Source organism: Brachyhypopomus gauderio, chromosome 7 (assembly GCF_052324685.1).
Source record: "Brachyhypopomus gauderio isolate BG-103 chromosome 7, BGAUD_0.2, whole genome shotgun sequence".
Classification (NCBI taxonomy): domain Eukaryota; kingdom Metazoa; phylum Chordata; class Actinopteri; order Gymnotiformes; family Hypopomidae; genus Brachyhypopomus; species Brachyhypopomus gauderio.
In genome coordinates this window covers 11,697,657-11,718,676 of record NC_135217.1, presented here as the reverse complement: position 1 = coordinate 11,718,676, position 21,020 = coordinate 11,697,657, and the positions used below count along the sequence as shown (strand labels likewise).

At 41.9% G+C, this 21,020-nt stretch overlaps 1 protein-coding gene across 4 annotated transcripts; it reads right to left on the bottom strand.

Annotated features, from left to right (window-relative positions):
- Positions 1-4,518: 4,518 nt before the first annotated feature.
- Positions 4,519-15,961, bottom strand: LOC143518872 (uncharacterized). 4 transcript variants are annotated; one of them, XM_077011721.1, is made up of 10 exons: positions 15,877-15,961; positions 7,985-8,046; positions 7,735-7,802; positions 7,397-7,486; positions 7,186-7,284; positions 7,047-7,094; positions 6,880-6,960; positions 6,354-6,781; positions 5,410-6,223; positions 4,519-4,961 (listed from the first exon to the last, which is right to left on the bottom strand). In XM_077011721.1, exons 4-8 carry the CDS (start codon positions 7,415-7,417, stop codon positions 6,611-6,613), a joined length of 420 nt encoding a protein of 139 aa, XP_076867836.1. In that variant the 5' UTR covers positions 7,418-7,486; positions 7,735-7,802; positions 7,985-8,046; positions 15,877-15,961; the 3' UTR covers positions 4,519-4,961; positions 5,410-6,223; positions 6,354-6,610. The 4 variants fall into 4 exon arrangements, with proteins under 4 accessions (XP_076867836.1, XP_076867834.1, XP_076867833.1 ...); XM_077011719.1 differs by lacking the exon at positions 15,877-15,961 and adding an exon at positions 9,394-9,540; XM_077011718.1 differs by lacking the exon at positions 15,877-15,961 and adding an exon at positions 8,400-8,643.
- Between the last annotated feature and the right edge of the window lie 5,059 nt (positions 15,962-21,020).

The following is a 21,020-nucleotide window of genomic DNA, read 5'->3' as shown; positions in this document are numbered from 1 at the left end:
TGTCCCTCAGAGGAAGAGGAGCAAGAGATGGAGGAGGAGCTGACATTCAAGGACTGAGTGTCAGTTACTTGTGTCAGGGAGGATGACTCTATATGTCTCCACCATCTTTGCTTTTTCTTCTTTTTAACTTCACTATTCACACCCTCTTTGTTCTTTTTCTGTAGGAAAGCATTGGTTTGTCAAATCATGGGTATGGGAAACCTCAGTACACCCTAAAAAGCATCACATCTTAAATCGAAAAAATATCGGAGAAAATATCGGAGAATCTGAGAATAACCGGTATAAAAATGCCGGTTACTCCTTTTTAGACCACAACGTATAAACACGTTAGATAGCTACCTTCATACACGAGTAAATGCAACCCATTTGTCCGATATACGCTCCTTCCTAACAGAATTAATGTAAACGTCGTCGCGTCGGGTTTGCAGATACTTTAAATGTGATGTTCGCGATATATTGACCTGGTTCTATTGTGCAGCGCTGTCACGGCCTCGTTGTTAACGTCAGTTGCTATATGACGTAATAGTGCTGCGTTCTGTTGTCGTTAAGTGTGAAGCTGTAAGCTCCAGACTATTTAGCACAACTTCTATACCCTAAATCCCAAACCAAACACTTAGGTCCTCAGACACAGGTCTTCTGGTGATTCCAAAATACAAGCTTGTCACTGCTCGTGGGCGCTCATTCTGTGTAATGGCCCCAAAACTGTGGAATGGCCTCCCGCAACATCTCCGCCTCTGTTCATCCTTTTCCTCCTTCAAAACTCAGCTTAAAACTCACCTTTTCTCTCAGTATTTTCTCCCTTCCACATAGTCATAGTAGGGTTTAATTAATTATATTTATTTATTTAATTTTTATTTGTTTTTTTTCCCCATAGGATTTTTGTAAAGTGTCCTTGGGTACTAGAAAGGCGCTATATAAGTTTAACTTATATTAAATACGTTGTTTAAATATCTAAGTGACGCACTACCGCTACTAGTGGTGAGAAAGTGTACTGCATTTTATTCAAAATCAATGCGGTCCGGCGGCCCTCTGCGGCCCAAAGTTTAAAAGTGTTGTTCTTTTGAGGCCCTCAAGGTGGCGTTCGCGGCCCACAGTTGGGTTAAGAATCTCATCTAGATGAGGTTTTGGGGCTAAATCATCTCTTGACTGTCATGATGATGCCCGATGTTGTGAGGGTTTTGTGTTTTTTTGTTTTTGTTTGCCCAATCTTTCCTTTGCAACCTTTCAGTGACTCTGCAATATACTCTGCAGGGGACGACCAAGTTCATGGTCATGGTTCATGGATCATGAAATCCCTTCACCCTTTAGTGCTAAGGTTTAGTGATTCATCTTATACATTATTATACTAGAAAAATCCACATACTAGAATGTAAGATACTGATTAGTGAAAGAAATCTGCACAATTACACACACAGCTTTGGCACCTTGCAGGGCTTTGACCTTTTATGAAAAGTGCGGTTCAATTATACTTCACATGTACAGTATCAGCTACTCTTTTTGCTTTTTAAAGTCCCCTCTAATTTATAACTGTCCAACAATATTTCAGGTTGTCCTAAAATATTTCCTGATTGCTTATAAATTGTTTCTTCACAGCTGATTGCCTGACTGAATCTATAGATTGCCTTTCCTGCATTTACACTGAATGTAGTTTGACAACATTATAAAGGATATATGTTTCCAAAACATGCATAGAAATTCAAGTCATGGAGTACAAATTTAATTTGATCAAATTACAACTTGACAGAAAAAGTAAAACTGCATTTTCATTAAATAAATATACAAAATTCAGATTCAAATTGTAGCTGTAGAGAGAGGAATAAAATCCATCCAATTGTCATTAACAAAAAACAAGCAAAAACAAAACACACACACACACACACACACACACACACACACACACACACACACACACACACACACACACAAAACAGATTTGCCAGATTTCTATACGATGAAGATTTTTTAATCAGGTGTCAACAGCACGACATCTAACTTGGATAAAGCCACTTCTGTTACGTAAGGAAGTGTCTGATGGAAGTGTCTGATGGGAGGGTCTGATGGGAGTGGATCAGAACTCTGTTCCAAAAGGAAAAATTATGTAAGAACTGGAAGAGTGTGAGATGACTGCTTTAAAACTCATTGTTTGTGGTAATTCACATAATGCGAGACTCACCGTGGGAGTGTGAAGAACTCCACCACTTCACATGCCTTGGTACCTTGACCTTGACATTCACATTTGAACTCCAAAACCGTTGACTGAAAAAAAGTTTTCATTGAGAGTGACAATGGTTAGGATGGCTCCCTAACTTAACAAACTGGCAAAAAAGTGTTGTCCAGTAGGGGTGTGTGTGGTGACAGACCTTGAAGTAATTGTGTAGGCTGTCAGTCAAGGTAGAGCTCAGGTTAACAGAGAGGTGGTTGAAGTCCTCCACTCTGGAGCTCTGCAGTCCACAGCTTTCAAACAACAGAAATCAACAGAGAGGTTACAACATTCACACAGAAATAACCCACATTATCCCATACCAAGTGTGTGCATACTTTGTGACAATGCACACTCTGAAGAAACACATGTTAAGAGCAGTTGATTTACAAGAAGGAGATGTGGTGATATAGCACAGAATTACCTGCTGCAGGTGCGCACAGATTTGAGGTGAAACTCAAAATTTGCCACAGGGCAGATGTAAGAGAAGGAGGAAACCCTGAGTGTCTCTCCCTCCTGGTTCTGTGTTCTAAATGGCTCAGAGGGTTGTTTAGCTGAACCTGTTCGTAGTCCTCTCCAAACGCTGGGCATCTGACTGAAATACAGGCATTCAGGGCTCTCATGAGCTTCTTCTTCTGTGAAGAGCTACGACTAGTGAGCCTGCCTTGCTGCAAATCTGCAAAACATCTACGCAAGGTAACAGGGAGACCAAAGTGGTTTATTTCTCTCAGCATCACAACACCTCCCTAAGCCATCATATTTGAACAGTTCATTTAGACAAGTGAATCCTCTGTTCCTGATCTGGTACCTGAGCATCTGGCAGCTGGATGGATCCGTCCAGCTGGAGCACTGAGCTCTGATGGGGCTCCAGAAGCAGGAGAGACTCAGTAGACACTGCAGAGTGGAGTTCTGGAGGCGGGAAGGGGAACTGCAGGTGTTCTCAATACACACCTTGACTAGCTAGCCAGGTATTTTAAAATGAAATGAAATGTGCAATGTGAAATGAGCACACATTTCATTTCATTTTACCTGGCTAGCAGAGGAGTCAATTCCAGGTTCAGAAAGTAAAAGTCCTCACCAGGATTTTGCTCAGGCTTCCTGGATTGTGTTGATTCCACTAATTTTACCTGGATTGCACTAATTAGAAAATCTAGCAAGCTTGAGCAAAATCCTGGTGAGGACTTTTACTTTCGGAACCTGGAATTGACACGTCTGCTGGCTAGCGAGTCAACATGTGTATAAACACCTGCTATTCCCCTTCCCTTAATAGTTTTAGTAAACAATTCAGTAATGTGTAGTGTCTCCACCAAATTTCTCATGGATTTTCGTGACCCGTTCACCACTGTTAACGACACACTACTATAATTTACCCAGCTACAGTTTATGTATTATGCATTGATGTGCATTTACAGCACACTTGTAATATAGTAATATAATTTTCCCAGCTACATTTTATTGTCACGTAGGGCTACTCCCCCCTCTCCTAGCTGTCACTCCGGTGTCCCTGCTCTTCGTGTCTTTGTTGTTCCTTGCTTGTTAATCCCGCCTTGCTTGTCTGTTACCATAGTTTCCCTCTGTCTGCCATGCCCATGTTGTCATTGTCTTCACCTGTGTCTAGTCTAGTTCTGTGTATTTATATCCCTGTGTCTCCCTAGCCCGTTTTCGGTTGTTCTGTTCATTTGCTCCGTCGGTATTTGCCAATGTGCTCCGCGATCCTTGTTATTTGATTTAGTGAGTATTGTTCCTGTTCCATTGTTCATTCCTTTTAGTGTTCTCCCCATTGCCCTGTTCGTTCTCTTTGTGTGTCTGATTATGCCGATCAACTTGTCAAACCTGGATGGCTCACCTGTTACGACCCCTGCCTGTTGTTACGACTATGATTATGGAATTCCTTCTAATAAATCTCGCTCTCCTCAGCGTTTGTCTGCCTCCTAGCTGAGGAGGTGCCTGCGTTACATTTGTACTTATATTTTATGTTGTGCATTTGTAGCACACTTGTACTATTTAAAAGCTAGTCATTTAAAATGTTTATTTAAAAAAATGAAAATTTCCACCAGGGAAATTTTAGCAAGCACCAATGCAAACTGTCTATAAGAAACTATTTCTACTTTCTTTTGTTTCCCCTCTCTTGAAGCTACATTTTATTTATTTGTAATAATTTAGGCTGTGTGTTTCCAGTGTAATATTCCTCTCTCACTATAGTTTACTAAATTCAGGTATCGCATGGTTAGTGTTGCTAGCTGGGAAAATAGTGAATCACTCAAATATCATAACTGGATACATTCAACCTAAAACATAATTAGCCTATAACTCACTAATGATTAAGTCAAGTCAAGTTTATTTGTGTAGTGCTTTTCACAATCTTTACAAGATTAACAATCTTATGGGTCCAAATCCCTAATGAGCAAGCCAATGGCGACAGTGGCGAGGAAAAACTCCCTATGATGGAGGGGAATAGGAAGAAACCTCGGGAGGACCAAGACTCAAAAGGGAACCCATCCTCCATTGGGCGGCCCGTTAGCACAAGTCCGTGGTGCGCAGGGTGGTTCTACAGTTCTACAGTAGTAGTCACAGTTCTCGTTCGCCGGCCAAGTAGTCACAGTCCCTTCAGTGTAGATGGTGAGCCTCTGATAGGAACTAGCATCCGCACGACCTCTTGTGGGAATGGCACGTCCAACCCTGGCATCAGTGCATCCACCGGCAGGTGCTTGTATCCGGATAGGTGCGTGTATCCAGCAGGGACCAGTCCCCTTCGGGTGGCCTGGTTAAATACACAAATCACACAAAAACACAAAATCAAATTATACAGACTAATGCACAAGTCACACACAAACCACACAATCAGACTAAGCATACTGATGATTACATGAGTAACACCAAAGGTAAAATACAAGACAGTATGACTCCTTTGCAATTAAAACACAATCACATTACTGATAAATATTTATAAAACAATAATACATATTTCACTAACAATTTACAAAATCATTTACATTTACGGCATTTAGCAGACGCTCTTATCCAGAGCGACTTACAAAGTGCTTTGCATTCAATCACAGAATTCATCCTAGGAAATAGTACGAATAGGCCAGAATTCAAGATACCATTGAGTCAGACTACTACTAAACTACAGGAGTCAATGTCATTACCTAGTGTTTTTGCAAGTTAGACATTTGCCAAGAAGCACAAATAACCACAGACAGACATACCATTTAAAGAACCACGGCAAGTGGTATCAGCTGAGTTAGTGCTCTGGTAAGAACTCAACAAACAGGTGGGTCTTCAGTCTACGCTTGAAGATAGCAATAGACTCTGCAGTCCTAGCAGCTAATGGAAGATCGTTCCACCATCTTGGAGCCAGGACGGAGAATAGTTTGGAGCTTTGTCTTCCATGAGACTTTAAGCATGGAGTTTCGAGTCGAGGCAAGCTTGAGTTTCTGAGTGTTCGCTGTACGGATTGGCTTTTGACCATGGACGTCATGTAGGGAGGGGCCAGTCCATTTTTGGCTTTGTAAGCAAGCATCAATGTTTTATATCTGATGCGTGCCACTACTGGAAGCCAGTGAAGAGAGCGTAGCAGAGGAGTCACATGTGAGAACTTAGGGAGATTGAAGACCAGTCGTGCTGCAGCATTCTGAGTTAGTTGTAGAGGTCTGATGAGGATGACAGGAGCACTGATAATCTGCTGTTGATAACCAAAAATCCCATAATGGTCGAATCTGTAATCCTGATGGTTGTCCACGGTGATGATGAATAGTCCACGAATGGTGATTCTTTCGGGCTTTCCTCACAGTTCCTTGCACACTGACGATGGTGATTGTTCTAATAATCCCGACGATCGGTTCTTGATGCCGTTCAGTCCTCTGGTCTTGTCTCTGTTCTCTGGCGTGGATCATAAAGTCTCTCATCATCCTGATGCACATCTTGTCAAGGCTTATTATTCTGTCCTGGTCCAAAAACTGCAGTAGTCCTCTTGTCCTGGGAGCCTGCGTGAAATTCAGGTTGCACAGCTGTCGGTAGTCTCTAATCCAGGAAGAAGCACAGGAGACCCACATGATGGACAGAACGAAAGAGACAGAAAAGCAGAATAAAGACTACACACAGCTTTATGTTTTCATGAGAAATCTGGAAGATGAGTTAGGGTTACACAAACCTCAAAAGATGAAACAGAGTGTTAGGGGAAAGAGATGGGGCAGATGTAAAACGCTCCAGGTGGGTGATCAGTCCATGTGATGTTCTACCTCTGTGTCCCAAAAGACCAACATCTAGTCCTCATGTGGTTATGGGAAAACCTTCAGCATCTGAAAAACACACATGCAAGCAAAAATATTAAATTACGTAGAAAAATAAAACGCATGCCACACAGTGAAATTATGAATTTATATAAGAATTCAATTCATGTGTAGGTGTTTAAAAGCCTGGAGGTGGTCGTTGAGGGGGTGCTCTCGGTGGGGATGGACTGCTGGAAAAAACAGCTGGGTTCGGTGTCTCCAGGGTCTGGGTGTGACTAGATTCGGATGACCTGAAAATGTCATCCGAACCAATGGAGACACCCTTAAACCAAGTGGACACCACCGTTTGCTACAAAACACACACAATAAAAATGCCTTTAGATATCATTTTCTAAAAACCTCACCACAAATAATTCTAAATGCAATCAGAAAGGAGGAAGCACTAACCAGAAAAATATTCTGCACCGACGTTGTTGTTGAACAGGTGCGCAGGTAGATGGTGGCGTCTGTGATGCTGGATCCCCTCCTCTGAATTAACAGAGGACATGCTGATGAGTGTAATTCAGAATGGGACAAGCTAGTGAAAGATGCTTATAGTCAAGACTCTTTGTTACCTTGATGCAGGCCACGGCACTAGCGCTGGCAAAGTGGTGGAGGGTAAGCTACAAATACAAGGAAAAGATTAGGTTGAAGGGACATTTACAGTAGCATGTCCATTCTTACTGAAATTGTGAACCTGTTCCCATGACTCACCTCTGCACCTATCCAGTAAAAGTCATTGTTGAGCACCCACCAGTGCTCACTCTCCAGCCCACTGTAGATGGACTTGTGCTGGAGCTTCACCTCCACCACCTGCAGTCAAGCAGAAAAATAACTTTACCACTGAAATGGACAAAGCCCTTATAAACCCTCAGGTAACAAAATATTTTTGTGCCTGTGATACACATTAAAAACTTAAGGGAACCTGTGTAGCTGAAGAACCCATTCATGAGAAGGTGAAGGCAAACATCCTATGTGCTCTGTCCAATCCTTGGCGAGTCTGTATAAGCCTCAACTGTGGAGAAAACCAAATACGTGTTACTTTGCGACTAGACAAGTATGTGCAAGACCTGCATTTTACAATTATTGTGACCAGCATGCAAATAAACAATGCATGCTACAGTTCTGCACAGAAACTTCCCTAAATCCTGTACATGTTGTGACAACGTGTTGTGAAAAGCGCTATACAAATATATTTGATTTGATTTGATTTAAACAGAATGAAGCTGGCTAAGAAAGATTTCACCAATAATAGCCAACTACCTCTCGGATCGGGGTATGGAGCGTCTCAAAGATGCATTCGTCCAATGCAAAAGGCTCCCGATCATGTCCTAAGGAAGATGTTTAAAAAAACACTGAAATATTAAAAACTTTGATGCAACCTAGTTTAAATTTGCCGTTAAAGGGTAGCCAATTTAGTTAAGCTAAGTAACATAGTGATAAGTAGCTAGTTTAATGTAGCAAACTAGCTTGCGAATATAAGGGTGTGTTCGTCGCTAGCTCCCTAGTTTACCGTCGCAGGTGTCGGTATGAGCTGCAGCTTCGACTTCCGTCTGTTGATCTCGGACCCGCCGCCTGTAAACGAGAAAAGACCAAACAACGGCCGAAACTCCAGTGGCACAAAGGAGCACTGGTCGCAGCCCAGTGAAAGGCAGGGAAAACAACATTTTAAACAGGTTAAACAAATTAATTCGAGATATTAACTCGTTGAATATGTTAATTCGAGATATTAATTCGGTAAATATATTAATACGTTGAAGATATTAAATGGAGATATTAATTGTTTGAAGATATTAATTTGTAGATATTTTGAGATATTTGTTGATTTTTTTCCACAGCAAATGCAAAAGTGTCTTGTCTCTTTGGGGGTCGGTAAACGACTGAGGGATTTTAGATATTTTGTTTGGAGTTTCACCTTGGCGATTTACCTTCATATCAAAACATGTTTTTCTCCATGACTCCGATATGCAGAAACACTTAGCAACGTAAAAGGGGGAAAGCAAACGCTAGCAAAATAATTACCTTTTGCGGAGTATTGGACTAAATGACCCATAATACCTTGTCGTTTTATTTAACTGCTGTCAAATAAATATTCTGCCACATGAATTAAATTAGCAGTAATGTATGCTTGTCAGAGTTAACCACAAAACGTGATATCTCTACTCATTGGACGGATAATTGTCTACAAACGAATGTTATTTACTTGTCAGTCTTAAAGTTCGTTTTATTTGAAGATTAGCGTATTGCCTGTAGTTCTTATTTCTGCCGTTAGGTGGCAACCGTAATGCACCAGTTTATAGCTCGCACATATGGAGTACATAGACACGCAGCGGCACGATGTGGTCGTTTTTCTAATTAATTGTGTGTCCATTGATCGTTTGTAACATTATTTGTTAGTGATGGGCACAGCAGTTCTTTTAGATGAACTGAATCATTAGAATCAGTTCACTAAAAATATTCGTTCAAAAGATTCGTTCACCGAATCGTTCAGTGCTTGGCAGGACTCCAACCCACATGGGTCCACTATAATGATTCAAATTGGACTTTGACATTTTCAAATTTTTTGCTTAAATGTATCATTTCTCTGTGTACATCACAGCATTAAGGATATTTTTATCAATCACAAAATCATATTTTCTCATCTCAAGCATTAGCTCTTTATAATTATTGGTCATTTTTTCAAGATCTGGGCAATGTTTTTCTTCAACCCCATTACGTACACAGTGGCAGCTCTCTGAATATGATCATAAAATGCATTTCTGAAGAAATCAATATTTTCATATTAATCAGATGTCCTCAACATTAATACAATAATTGTGAATACTTTTTGCAATACTAAGGTCTGAAATGTCCCTTTTCATGAAAGTGCTGCTATCTACATTATTACTGCCGTTTGGCCTGAGTCTTGGTGTTTCTTTTTACCATGGATAATGAAGCTTTCAGTTTGCAGCCTCTGCCTCCTGCCACCTCTGTACATGCGTCACACCATGAAGGAATTCTCCACACAGGTGTACACACATCTGGAAGTGCCATTCTGATGGTGTATGTCTCCAAAATAATAAGGTGGTCTGTATGTAGAGACTACAACATAATGAACATAATCATACATTTTGATAAATGTCATATTATTCCGTTTTTATGTCATGTCAGACAAAATGTTTTCATAATGTAACATAGACTTGATATGCAGACCAGGAAGTGATGGCAGTACTTCACATGTACTGGGAGACACTGGAAGTGTTATATAGTGTGGTGATGAGGCTGTTGGAACACAGGTGAATGAGAGGAGTATCCATGGAGACCAACAGTATTCAGGGGATGAGGCCCTCTAGTGGCCAGAAGGGTGCATGCGGCCGCTTCCCTCACAACATCCCTGAAGCAAGCAGTGCCAGTACAGTTTGTTTGCTGTGCACAAGGAACGCAGGACTGCAGGTGGAGAAGGTAGACATTAACATTACCTTCTTTCCTTATTATCATTCATTAAAAACTGATTTAATTACCTAAGCTTACCAAAGTCTTTAATAATGTATCACTCTATATTTGCCAACTGTTGACTAATAGGTGTTTGAGGGAATGCATTAGATGGGCATGGGAGAGGATCTGTACTATGATTAGATCAAAGGAGTTGGGACGAGATCTCCACAGTGGCATGGGTCCTCCACAGGATCATCATAGCTATAACATAACTACTGACATTTAGTTAATTAACGGTGTTCAGTGTGAGGTTGAAGCGTGTACAGACTAAACTCCTAAGAGTTCAAGAGGTATAAGTGTATATTCTAAACTTTGCAGCAGTACACGGGCATTAAAGAATGTTAAAGGGAACCCCGGCTGGTAACACTTGTAAGCCTTAATATGATGTAATTAATCTAAATTATTAAGACATGTTGTAAAAAAAATCACAAAAGCAGCAAATTTATTTACAAATCAACACTTTTATTCGAAATATTTGACATATGGGCGCAGCCATGTTTTCTGACGCGCAATGCCTGCTGGGTAGATGACGTCAAATGGTTGCAGCGCGCTAAACTTGACTGCGGTTGGAAGGAGTTAATTAGTGATGGGATTTTCGGCTCTATTTTGAGATGCAGCTCTAATGGTTCTTCTTACTGTGGAGAGCCGGCTCTTGTCTGCTCCCAAACGGCTCCCCATATATATTTTTTACATTATTAATTAATAGCTTAAACCTAATTTTATAACATTTTGTTTCATTATTGACATTGTTAAGCACTTGTGATGAGTAAAAATGCTGCATAACAATGCTTTATAAATAAAACTTTTATTATAACCAATTATTAAATTATCACAAAATAGCACCAAAATAGAACGCAATACAGCTTGGCCAATTGCCTGCCGTTTCCACAAAAAAAGTGGAGATAACTTTTTTTCAGTGTTTTACCACCACATTATTAACTGAAAGCTGCGTGTGATTGGTCAGATGTGTGGAGCACACGCTTGACATGTGGGCAGTGGAGACATTCTTTGCAGTGTTGTCCGAAACGATATGTGGTAGTATAAAGAAACACCCTTTAAAAACAGGGGAAGGAACATTTACCTGACAAAAATTAATGTTGCATTGTGTTCCAGGTTTGAAAAGTGCTAAAGTAGGCTAAAGTACTTGAAAATGTAACTGTATTTTGTTTCACAACAAATAGCTGTCTGATTGAATCGATGTGATAAAAAAGCAAATTATTTAGAATAATTTCGAGTATATGTATAAATATTTAAGTTTAAGGTGCTGGGAAATATTGAAAATGGCCTTTTTCAATATTGAAATGTGATGTACAAGTGCTTGAATTCCACCTTGTAAAGGTGTATGAACCCGGCATACATAACTTTGTTCATTGCGCTGAAGAGGTGCACGACCTCACTTCGCACGGGGGTCCTCACGCAGGGCGCACGGACCCTCGCGCTGGTATCAACTTAGCTTAAGCACCGACTGAGGAAATAAACTCTCCGCTCTCTACCACTGGTAGAAGCAGAGCAATACGTGCAAGGAGAGGGAGAGACAGCGAGGCACCGAAGGACAAATAAAAACGATGTTGGAAAAAAACTGTGGCACTTGCAGAGCACAAGCGCAATACTGAAGGAAAAAGCGGCTCCCAAATAGGATCCTAAAACGGCTCCCATTGTGGAGCCGGTTCCAATCGTTCACTTCAAAGCGCCGGCTCTTAGAGCCGGATCGTTCGCGACCGACACATCACTAGTCCCCGCGGGTCTAAAGTGAGAAGGAAACTAATCCGCACTCTGCGTTTCAATGGACTACTCTTCTTACTCCCACCCCTCCAAGTTAAAATCTTTTTGTTTTTATCTCTGAGTCGGACAGTGTCTGAATGTCATGTCTGACATGTATTATGTTTAGTATCTCTATGTTCAATGGTTCAATGAATATTGTTCACTTCTTAATAAAATATGGACAGCACAAGATGCATGTGATGTGTGTTTGTGTGTGGTACCTGCAGAACACTGAAAAACTGTGAGTGAACAAAGCTGGTTGTATATAGGGTGGCCACTTTTCAGTATTGCTTTAATTTTGGTATTTGGCTTTAATTTTGGTATTTTTTACTATTATGGATTTTACAATATTTGGCATCACCTCTCGTACACCAGCTGCCCCCCACCCCCCGTCCGTCGCCATACCAGATATTGCAAATACTCATATTTCTTCCACACATCAATGTTCTCTCCATCCAGTTCACTAAAATTTTAAAAAGCTCGTGCTGGTGAGCATGCTTAATGTAGTTATTATACAATGTACATTTGCAATATCTACAGACAATTTAGCAATTAATTATAACCTTTGTATAAACTTTTATGGTAAAACTTAGTTTACATGCTACTGTGAAACAGAACCACCGCGTTCTGCCATGTTTGAAAACGCTGGGAAGCTGGTGGGGTGGGCGTGGCTTGGTCCCAGAGGCGGTCTCAGAGCTCTGTGTCAGTCCGGAATCAGTGACCAATGGAGATTGCAGAGGAACGCCTTCATCTAAGACCCTCCCACACGTGAAATGTGTTCCAAAAGTCAGAAGCAAAAAACGAAGCAGAAGCAAAGAGAGATTCCAGAAGCAAAAGACCTTACTGGGAAAATCCAAAAAAACAAAAACAATGGAACCAAAAACTTGTCAAAATGCAAACGAAAATAAGTTTCAAATAACCAATTATATAAAAAATATATACTTTTGATATATTTTTTTCTGTTTTGCATTCATAACATATACTTTCTGCTCTTGGATTTACTTTTGCTTTTGTGGAACTATTGAAACAAAAATCACACCATAGGGCCGGCCCTGGGTAGCACCAATCTGCATAAAGACAAAAAAACAGTCATCACTAGAAGGTTCGGGTTAACCCTTTTAATTCATCCATCTTCCTACGAGTGCTTGAAATACTTAAAAATGCTTGCATTTTAATGTTTAAGTTATCAGGTTTGGCAAGTGCTGGAATTTGGGCTAAAGTATTGAAAATGCTTGAAACTGTATTTCGTTTCGCAACAAATAGCTATCTGATAAGCTTGAGAGACCGTGAAGACGTAAAGATTTTGCGTTTTGAAAATAAACTACTAAAATATTTGGAATATATATGCTATGTTAGCAAATCTTAACCAAACTCGCATATATTGTATTTAAGCATATATTAAGCTAGCTAGCATAAAACGCCAACAAGCTTATGCAATACACGTATTCTGCTGCCATTACCCAACACGGTACCATTTGTTTTAATGTAATAAAAAGTGACAATCATTTTGAGTATGTATTTGTATTTTGTGCTTGAATTTGACCTTGGACCAACCAGCCCTGACTAACCAGTGTGGATGATGGATAAAGGATGATGGATAGGACTAAACAGGAATTACATAAAGGACTCATGTATAACATTACCAACCATCAAGACATTTGGGAATGTACAGGAATTATATAAAGAACTCATGTTTATAAATCTACACCAGGACAGACTTTATTTATCCCTCACATCTTTTTTTCTCTCTCTCTCTCTCTTTAAATTGTTGTCATAGTGACCGGCTTCGGTCAGAGGAGGATGGGTTCCCCCCTGAGTCTTGGTTCCTCTCAAGGTTTCTTCCTCATGCCCTTAGGGAGTTTTTCCTTGCCACTGTCGCCCTTGGCTTGCTCACTGGTGGCTTGGACTCGGACACTTGCAAAGCTGCTTTGTGTATAAATAAAATTTGATTTGATTTGATTTGATATCCCATGAAACTGACCACATCCCTGATTCTAGTCCTGGTCTAACCTCTATCACTATGTCGATGAGTCAGGGAGGGTAAGCTGGGTTGGACACAAGACAGAATGCGACAATTCTTTATTAACACAATGGGTAGATAAACTAACAAATTAACAAAGAAACAAACACAGGCGAATATAACCTCGAAAGGGGAAACAAATGGAAACAGAATGAACTGGATAGAACGTAAAACTGCAAACACGAATACAACAAAGAGGCAAACAATAGAGAAGCTCACAAAGGGCCCCGAAGGACAACACACAGAAGACATAAGGCAGCATTACAAGGATCAGGTGAAAATCAAGGGCAGAAAACTAAAAAGGGAGGTGGAAATGGATGTAAATACAACACAAAGAAGCAGATGGACAGGTGCCCCTATGGGAACCATGATGCCAGGGAGAATGAAAGCTATTGGCGAAACATTTCTAGACGTGTTTAACGTGCACATCTGTTTCCTGCTACATAAGTGCATTAAGCATATAGATTTACATGTTCACTTCACTCCACTAAGCACCAACTGTTATGAGAATAAAACATGTGACTAAATAAGAAGCATGCCAGCTGTAGGTCCTGTTCCAGAAATAAATCTTTAGTATAGGTGTCAGACCTTCAATGAAACAGACCCTCTCGGTCTCTGTGGTGGAGTAAACTCATGAACCTCTGGACTTGTACTTGCACTCTCTCCAATCTTTAACTGGGTTTTAGGAATCACCAGTAGATTTCTGTTTGAAAACCTGAGAGACTAGAACATATCTAACAATCATTTCACTAAGGTAAAGAGGACCAAAACCATCACCAGACCCTTAAAATCTATTCTAAAATGGAAAGGTAAACAGTGCAGTGAGTGGAGTGCAAGTGTAATATGTTCCCTCTTTCTCCTGTAGGTATGAAATAGAGCTATTTGGGAGAGCATATAAAAGAGTGTTACAATCATCTAGCCTTGATGTGATAAATGTTTCACACAAGAGAGAGAATCACTAGGAGAGAGCATGTCTTGAACAATATTTCAAATATAAGCTGTCCAGCATGCAATCATGATTTGTGATGTAACGCTGAGCTCATTATCAAGAATGACGCCCAAGTTCTTTTGGCCTTCAGATTCATTTGATTTAAATAAGTTTGAACTAATTTTTTTTGTAAATCACTACCAAGAACAAGAACCTCTGTTTTCCCTTTAGTTAACTGCAAAAAACATCCATGTCTGTATATCACCTATGCACTCATACAGCTGTAGTAATTCTGCAATGTTGTTTTATAAATATCAAAATGTACTAATTTTGACCCTCGCCAATGTCTCTCAGCCTGCCAGCAATCTTGCTCAAGTTTGAAAGAAGATGCAATGTTTCTCCAGAACATCTTAATTCTACTAGAAATAATTTTAGTTACCTTTGGTGCCACAATGACAATAAAGTTTCTAACTCTGTGTATGAATGTTTCAACTATCTCATTCCCATTTTCTGAGAGGGGAGGGAGGGACTGTATCAAGTCTGTGAAGGCCACGGCACTACCAGCACTGAGACAATGCTTGCTTATTGTGTGCTTTTCACTGTAAAAGCTATTAGTAAAAAATCTATTGTAAAATCTATTAGTATTCTAATAGATGCTGACATATTGAAAAATACAACAAATTGATTAGACATTGCAACATCAGCAATTTCAATATAATTAACATCTATATGTTTAGAAATGATCAAATCTAGAGTGTGACCATGCCTATGTGTTGGACCTGATACACGTTTTATGAGATCAAAACAGTTAAGCATCCTCATGAATTCAGAAGTGACTGGATTAAAACAATTAAAATCCTAGAAAGCATTTTTGCAAAATCTCCAAGTCTATAGACGGTTTCATGAGCAACGTCACCAAAAAGATGCGCGCGCATTTTGGCAACGGAAGTGGAGATTTGTCCCATGGAACCACAGTGCAGATCCAAATTCTTTACCATATAAACAAGATAATAAACGTTACTATTTTCAAGCACTGTATGTATGTGTAGCAAGACATTATTGCACTATTATCCTCACACAATGATGATGCATATACGCGGGGATTTAGATTTAATTCGATCTTTCAAAATAAAAGTCTCTCAATAATAGCCGAATCTACTGTAAGTCTCTACGTCAGTCAGCTTAATAATCAAGATCGTATCATTTATATGAGCAAACTCACCCTGCCGACAGGAGAAAGTCTTCCAGATCCTTACAAAATATTAGAATGCGAGAATGATTTGTCAGAATGGCCTCCAGTTCAGTGGCCAGATATCTTTACTTATTTGATTGAGAAACCTAGCGTTTACACTAAAGAGAAACTGCGCGCCTACAAGTCACTGGATGAAATGAGGTGATTATTTTGGTGAACATCCTACAATGATTAAAAAAAAAGTACAGACATATATTGTAGACAGGCATGAAAATGGGTCAGGGGTTAAAAAGGTGAGAAGACCGGGGGGCGGGGCATGTGACGTCATGGGGATACGGCGACGGGGCGTTGACATGTGACGTCATGGGTATACTGCGACGGGGGGGGGGGGGGGGGGGGGGGTTGTGGGTGGCTGCTGGTGTACGGGGATACAGCGACAGGTGATGCCAAATATTACGGAGCTCGTAAGGCGACGTTAGTATCTCGTTCCCACGCGTTATTTTTTTATTTTTTACATGATGTCACCTTACGGGCTCCGTAAGATATAGTAAAATCCATAAAAAAATGTTTTTTTGACTGTCATGTCAATGGATTCAATGTAAACGCAATCCGTAAACGCAAGAAGCCGCTTTCGCAATTCCGGATGGCTCAGTCAAAACCATTACGTCTTAATGAACCAATACATACATCAGCGGCGAAAATTATTGTAAAAATACCAGGTTTACGTGTTTTTATTTTCTAACATGAGCTAAAACACATGGTAGACTCAAACGACAAGAGTTTACAACTTCATCTTCAACCTTTTCAGCCCTGGTGCGAATGTGATCCTCACACGTCCCTGGATTCACCAGTTACAACTACAGACACACTAGAAAAAAATCTTGTTTCTTATTTTATGTCACCGTTAACTACACGGGGTTGACGCGAACTTAAATAGGTAGATAGATGGGCCTATTATCACAAGAGCTTGTGGTTAGATCTGACAGTGTTCAACGCTGTAGCGAACGGCAGTAACTTTGTTTTACCGCAAAATATGAAAACGATTGAAACCATTTACATGTAGTGGTAAATGTACGATCTGGTAAATGTAGTGGTAAATGTACGATCTGGTAAATGTAGTGGTAAATGTACGCTCTTCTGACTTGTCCGCGGTGTAGCACTAGGTCCTGCTTCTCGTCCCGCTTAGCAGTAAATAAATAACATGAATGAAGAACGTTGGTAAGATTGAAACGCTATTTGGCCTCTATGAAGGTTCTGGGCGGAAACTGCTGGCCACTGTCATTGAAATAGCCAATTTCGGAAGTGCTCTGTTTGCTAATTAAGTCAATATGATAATTAAAATATAATCCCCCCCCCCCCCCCCCCCAAACAAAAAACTCATCGGATCTACACGATTCACGTAGGTCACCCTTTTCAACTTCAAAACGGCGAATTTCGCCGAAAGGTGACACATTTTCATGCCTGTGTAGAAAAATATTTTATTTGTTACTGTACTCAGTTTAATAAACGTGGCAAATGAAATTATAAATCTCATATGTGTATATACAATAGACAATGCATATACAATGTATGAAATACATACGTGAAATCCGAAAGTGCTTGCACTAGCTAGTTAGCAATAGCACTTCGGACAAGCCCATTTTTATTTTAAGCCCTCGCCGAGTAATTGACAGTTATAACCAGACGTCCTGAATTAAATAAATGTACGAAAATCCACCTGACCTAAAATGAAATGGGCGCTACAGACGCGGGCATTCTTTATGATGTCCTCTGTCCAGTCCACCCTGTTAATAGCCTGCAGCCATAGCCGTCTCCTATTGCTCTGAAATGGACGCGATCGAGATGGTATTCGATAAAACTATAAACCTTTACCCGACGAATAACGGTTCGAACAGCCGTATACACAATAACCAGACATCTCTATTTTGAACATCACTACATATTTAAAAAAACAGCGCTGATGCTAACGCAAGTCAATGATAAAATGCTACACTTCCGTTGCCAATATGCGCGCGCATCTTCGTGACGTCATCTTTGTATACAAACTTTGAAATGGTCTATATGTAGTGTGGGAGGATAATATATAACAATCAATAGAACCAAATAATTACTGTTACAGATGTTCAACAGTAGAATACTCCTCTGACGAAATCTACTTACAGCTGAATGCATTGTGGTACAAACATGCAATACCACCACCTCTCATATAATCTAGAGGCATTAAAAAAATAATTAGGGGGGAAGCTTCATTTAGCCGTATTGCTCCACTTCTATCGAGCCAAGTCTCTCTTAGGAAAAGAAAGTTAAGACAATAATCTTCAATTCATTTATTTAGCTATTAAAAAAGACTTGTTTGTGAGTGAACGGACATTGAGAAGACCTTGAAGACCTGCTGTGACTGATCGATATAGCTTACATTACTTATGTATTTCACTGGGATCAGCTTTTGTTTGTTACAATGTCTTGTACTGTTATGTTTTCTTCTGATTACATTTTTATTTTGATTCTGAGAGCCATGCAACCGGCAATTTAAAAGAACAGCAATGTAACACTGACTCAGAGTATGTTCCAGTGTGTCAGATCCGAGAATTCACTGAGTGTGCAGAAGAAGAAGGTGATTTCCTACAAAGACTGCAGACTGTAGTTTTGCAGAACCTCACCAATCTCCTGGAGTTTACCTCTGAGACAGTGAACAGATTTTCTGACAGGAGATGGTGAGCTCCTGTGACTGACATTACTGCTGGTGGTTGGGTGAAAAATTTTCAGGTGAGTGATGACAGAGCAGATTATCCACAATCATTTGAGTCCCAGTCTTATTAAAGTGAATACCTGGCCACAGAACTGGTATATTGATTTTAGTACATACAGTAGATATACTAGACTTGTCCCAGTACAATACTTCTATGTGGGTTTTAGGAATCAGAAAATCTGTATATTTGTGAGTGTGTGAACTAAAGATCCTGAGATGTTCAGCAACAGGATTAAAAACTTCTGCATTGCACAACTAAACTTTTATCTGCCTATATCCCAGTATCCCAGTCTTGTTTTTATTGTTTTCCCAAATAAGAAAGCTAAAATTAGTTTTTCCAATACTAATTTTTTTGGAAGTGCACTTTTAACAGTAACACTGTCTCTCGTGACATTTAAATAATGTAGGCCTATCTCCCGACATTAAGTTTGTGTCGCTGTGCGGTATTATTTGTAAATGTATTTGTATACGTATAGATAACTGTTCAGTCAGACAGCTACCTGTGACGTTGGGTGCGAGGCGAAGGACGAGACACAAATCCAGCTTCACAGACACAACGACACGTTTTAATGTAGATAGGTATTGCGCAATAGCGCACGCTAAACAGACAAATACACACGTAACGTGTAGACTCAAACATTAGACAACGACGAGCACAAGACACTGCGCGAACGCACATTAAATAGACAGACCACATCAACCCCACGTGATGACGAGACGAGCCACAGGTGAGACGGATAATGACAAGACGCACCCGCACCCACGGAGGTACACAGACGCAGACAACGTTAACACACGCCCCAAAGGAAGGGTTCGGGGACCGTAGCGTGACAGACGCCCCCACCAAGGGCACTACCCGTCCCGGGGTGCCAACAGGACTGAGTGCCCCGCACCCACGTCGATGGGCGGATCTGAAGCGCCCAGTCCTGCGTCTGGGAGATGACCGCCCTCGGCGGAGAGTCCGCCACGCACAGTCTAGAACACCCTCCCTGGGAAGACGGGGGAAAACACGTTAGACACATTTAACGGGACATTCACAAACACACACACAGGTACACTTACACATAGTGGCACGAAAGGGAAAAACGGGTTAGGCACACAAATGGGAAGACTTACAAACACTGGTACACACAAACATGAAACAGGCGCCAGACTACGCGCCAGGAGTAGGGCGATAAGGGGAGAGAGATCGGGAGCTGCCGGTGCTGCAGCGGACGGTCCTCCTCCGGTCCTCGCAGCGGACCATCCGCGGGGTGCAGCGCGACCGGCGGACGTGCCGGGTGCAGCGCGACCGGCGGACGTGCCGGGTGCAGCGCGACCGGCGGACGTGCCGGGTGCAGCGCGACCGGCGTAGGTGCCGGGTGCAGCGCGGCCGGTAGACGCCCCGAGCGGACCGCCTGGGAGATCCCCTGCGGTCTCCATCTCCTCCTCCTCTTCTCCTTGGTCCCACTCCATGGACTGCTCCGGGCTGCCACCCCGGGAGCAGTCCATCCTCTCTCCACCGTAACGATCGGAGGATGGGACCGTCTCTGGTGTCCACCTCCCCTTCACAGTCCCAGCGGAACACTCAGAGGGAGGCGGACTGCCTTCCTCCTCCGACTCGAACTCCTCCACCTCCTCATCGTAGCCCACGGCGGGGAAGGAGCGTTCTGACGGATGGTAATCATCGTCTTCCTCCTCCTCTTCCTCACCGTAGCCCACGGCAGGTGCGTTGCACTCGAACGGAGGGTAATCGTCCTCCTCCTCCTCCTCTTCCTCGCCGTAGCCCACGGCAGGAGCAGAGCACTCGGACGGTGGGTAGTCCTCCTCGTTCCCCTCTCCCCCACCATAATCCACTGTGGGGGCGTAGCACACGGAGGGAGGGTAATCCTCCTCCTCGCCGTAGTCCACGGTGGAGGCGGAACAAACCGAGGGAGCCTAATCGTCCTCTTCCTCCTCGCCCTCCGATTCCTCCTCCTCAAACTCATTCTCAGGGGTCTTCTCTGTGGAGCAGAGTTCGAGGGAGCCGACCCTCAGGGGCGAGAGGTCTCTGGTGGGAGAGGGATGTCGCTCCCTCCACATCCGCACCGCGGTCTGGCGGAAATACTCAGCCAGTTCCCCAGTGCTGGCCTCCCGAGCCCGGAGCAGCATGACGCTGCATAAAGGGTCCTGCTCCATAAGTTCGGGAGTAACGGTGGCCGCGCGGTGTTGGGCAGGAGCAGAGGCATGGCGGCGCTTGCTGGGCTTCTTGCCCTTCTTTGGCCGGGTGGTGTAGCCTGGCATGGCTTGTTGTGTCTCTGACGGCTCGTCGTTCTGTGACGTTGGGTGCGAGGCGAAGGACGAGACACAAATCCAGCTTCACAGACGAACGCACATTAAATAGACAGACCACATTAAATAGACAGACCACATCAACCCCACGTGATGACGAGACGAGCCACAGGTG

What these genes read in the sequence shown, in the direction of transcription:
- LOC143518872 (XM_077011721.1), bottom strand. Translation starts at nt 7,417, where the DNA reads ATGGGTTCTTCAGCTACACAG. An exon ending in GTGCCGTGGCCTGCATCAAG is followed by an intron (nt 6,961 to 7,046) that starts GTAACAAAGAGT and finishes CTGTTAATTCAG; the next exon opens with AGGAGGGGATCCAGCATCAC. An exon ending in CGGTGCAGAATATTTTTCTG is followed by an intron (nt 6,782 to 6,879) that starts GTTAGTGCTTCC and finishes TGTGTTTTGTAG; the next exon opens with CAAACGGTGGTGTCCACTTG.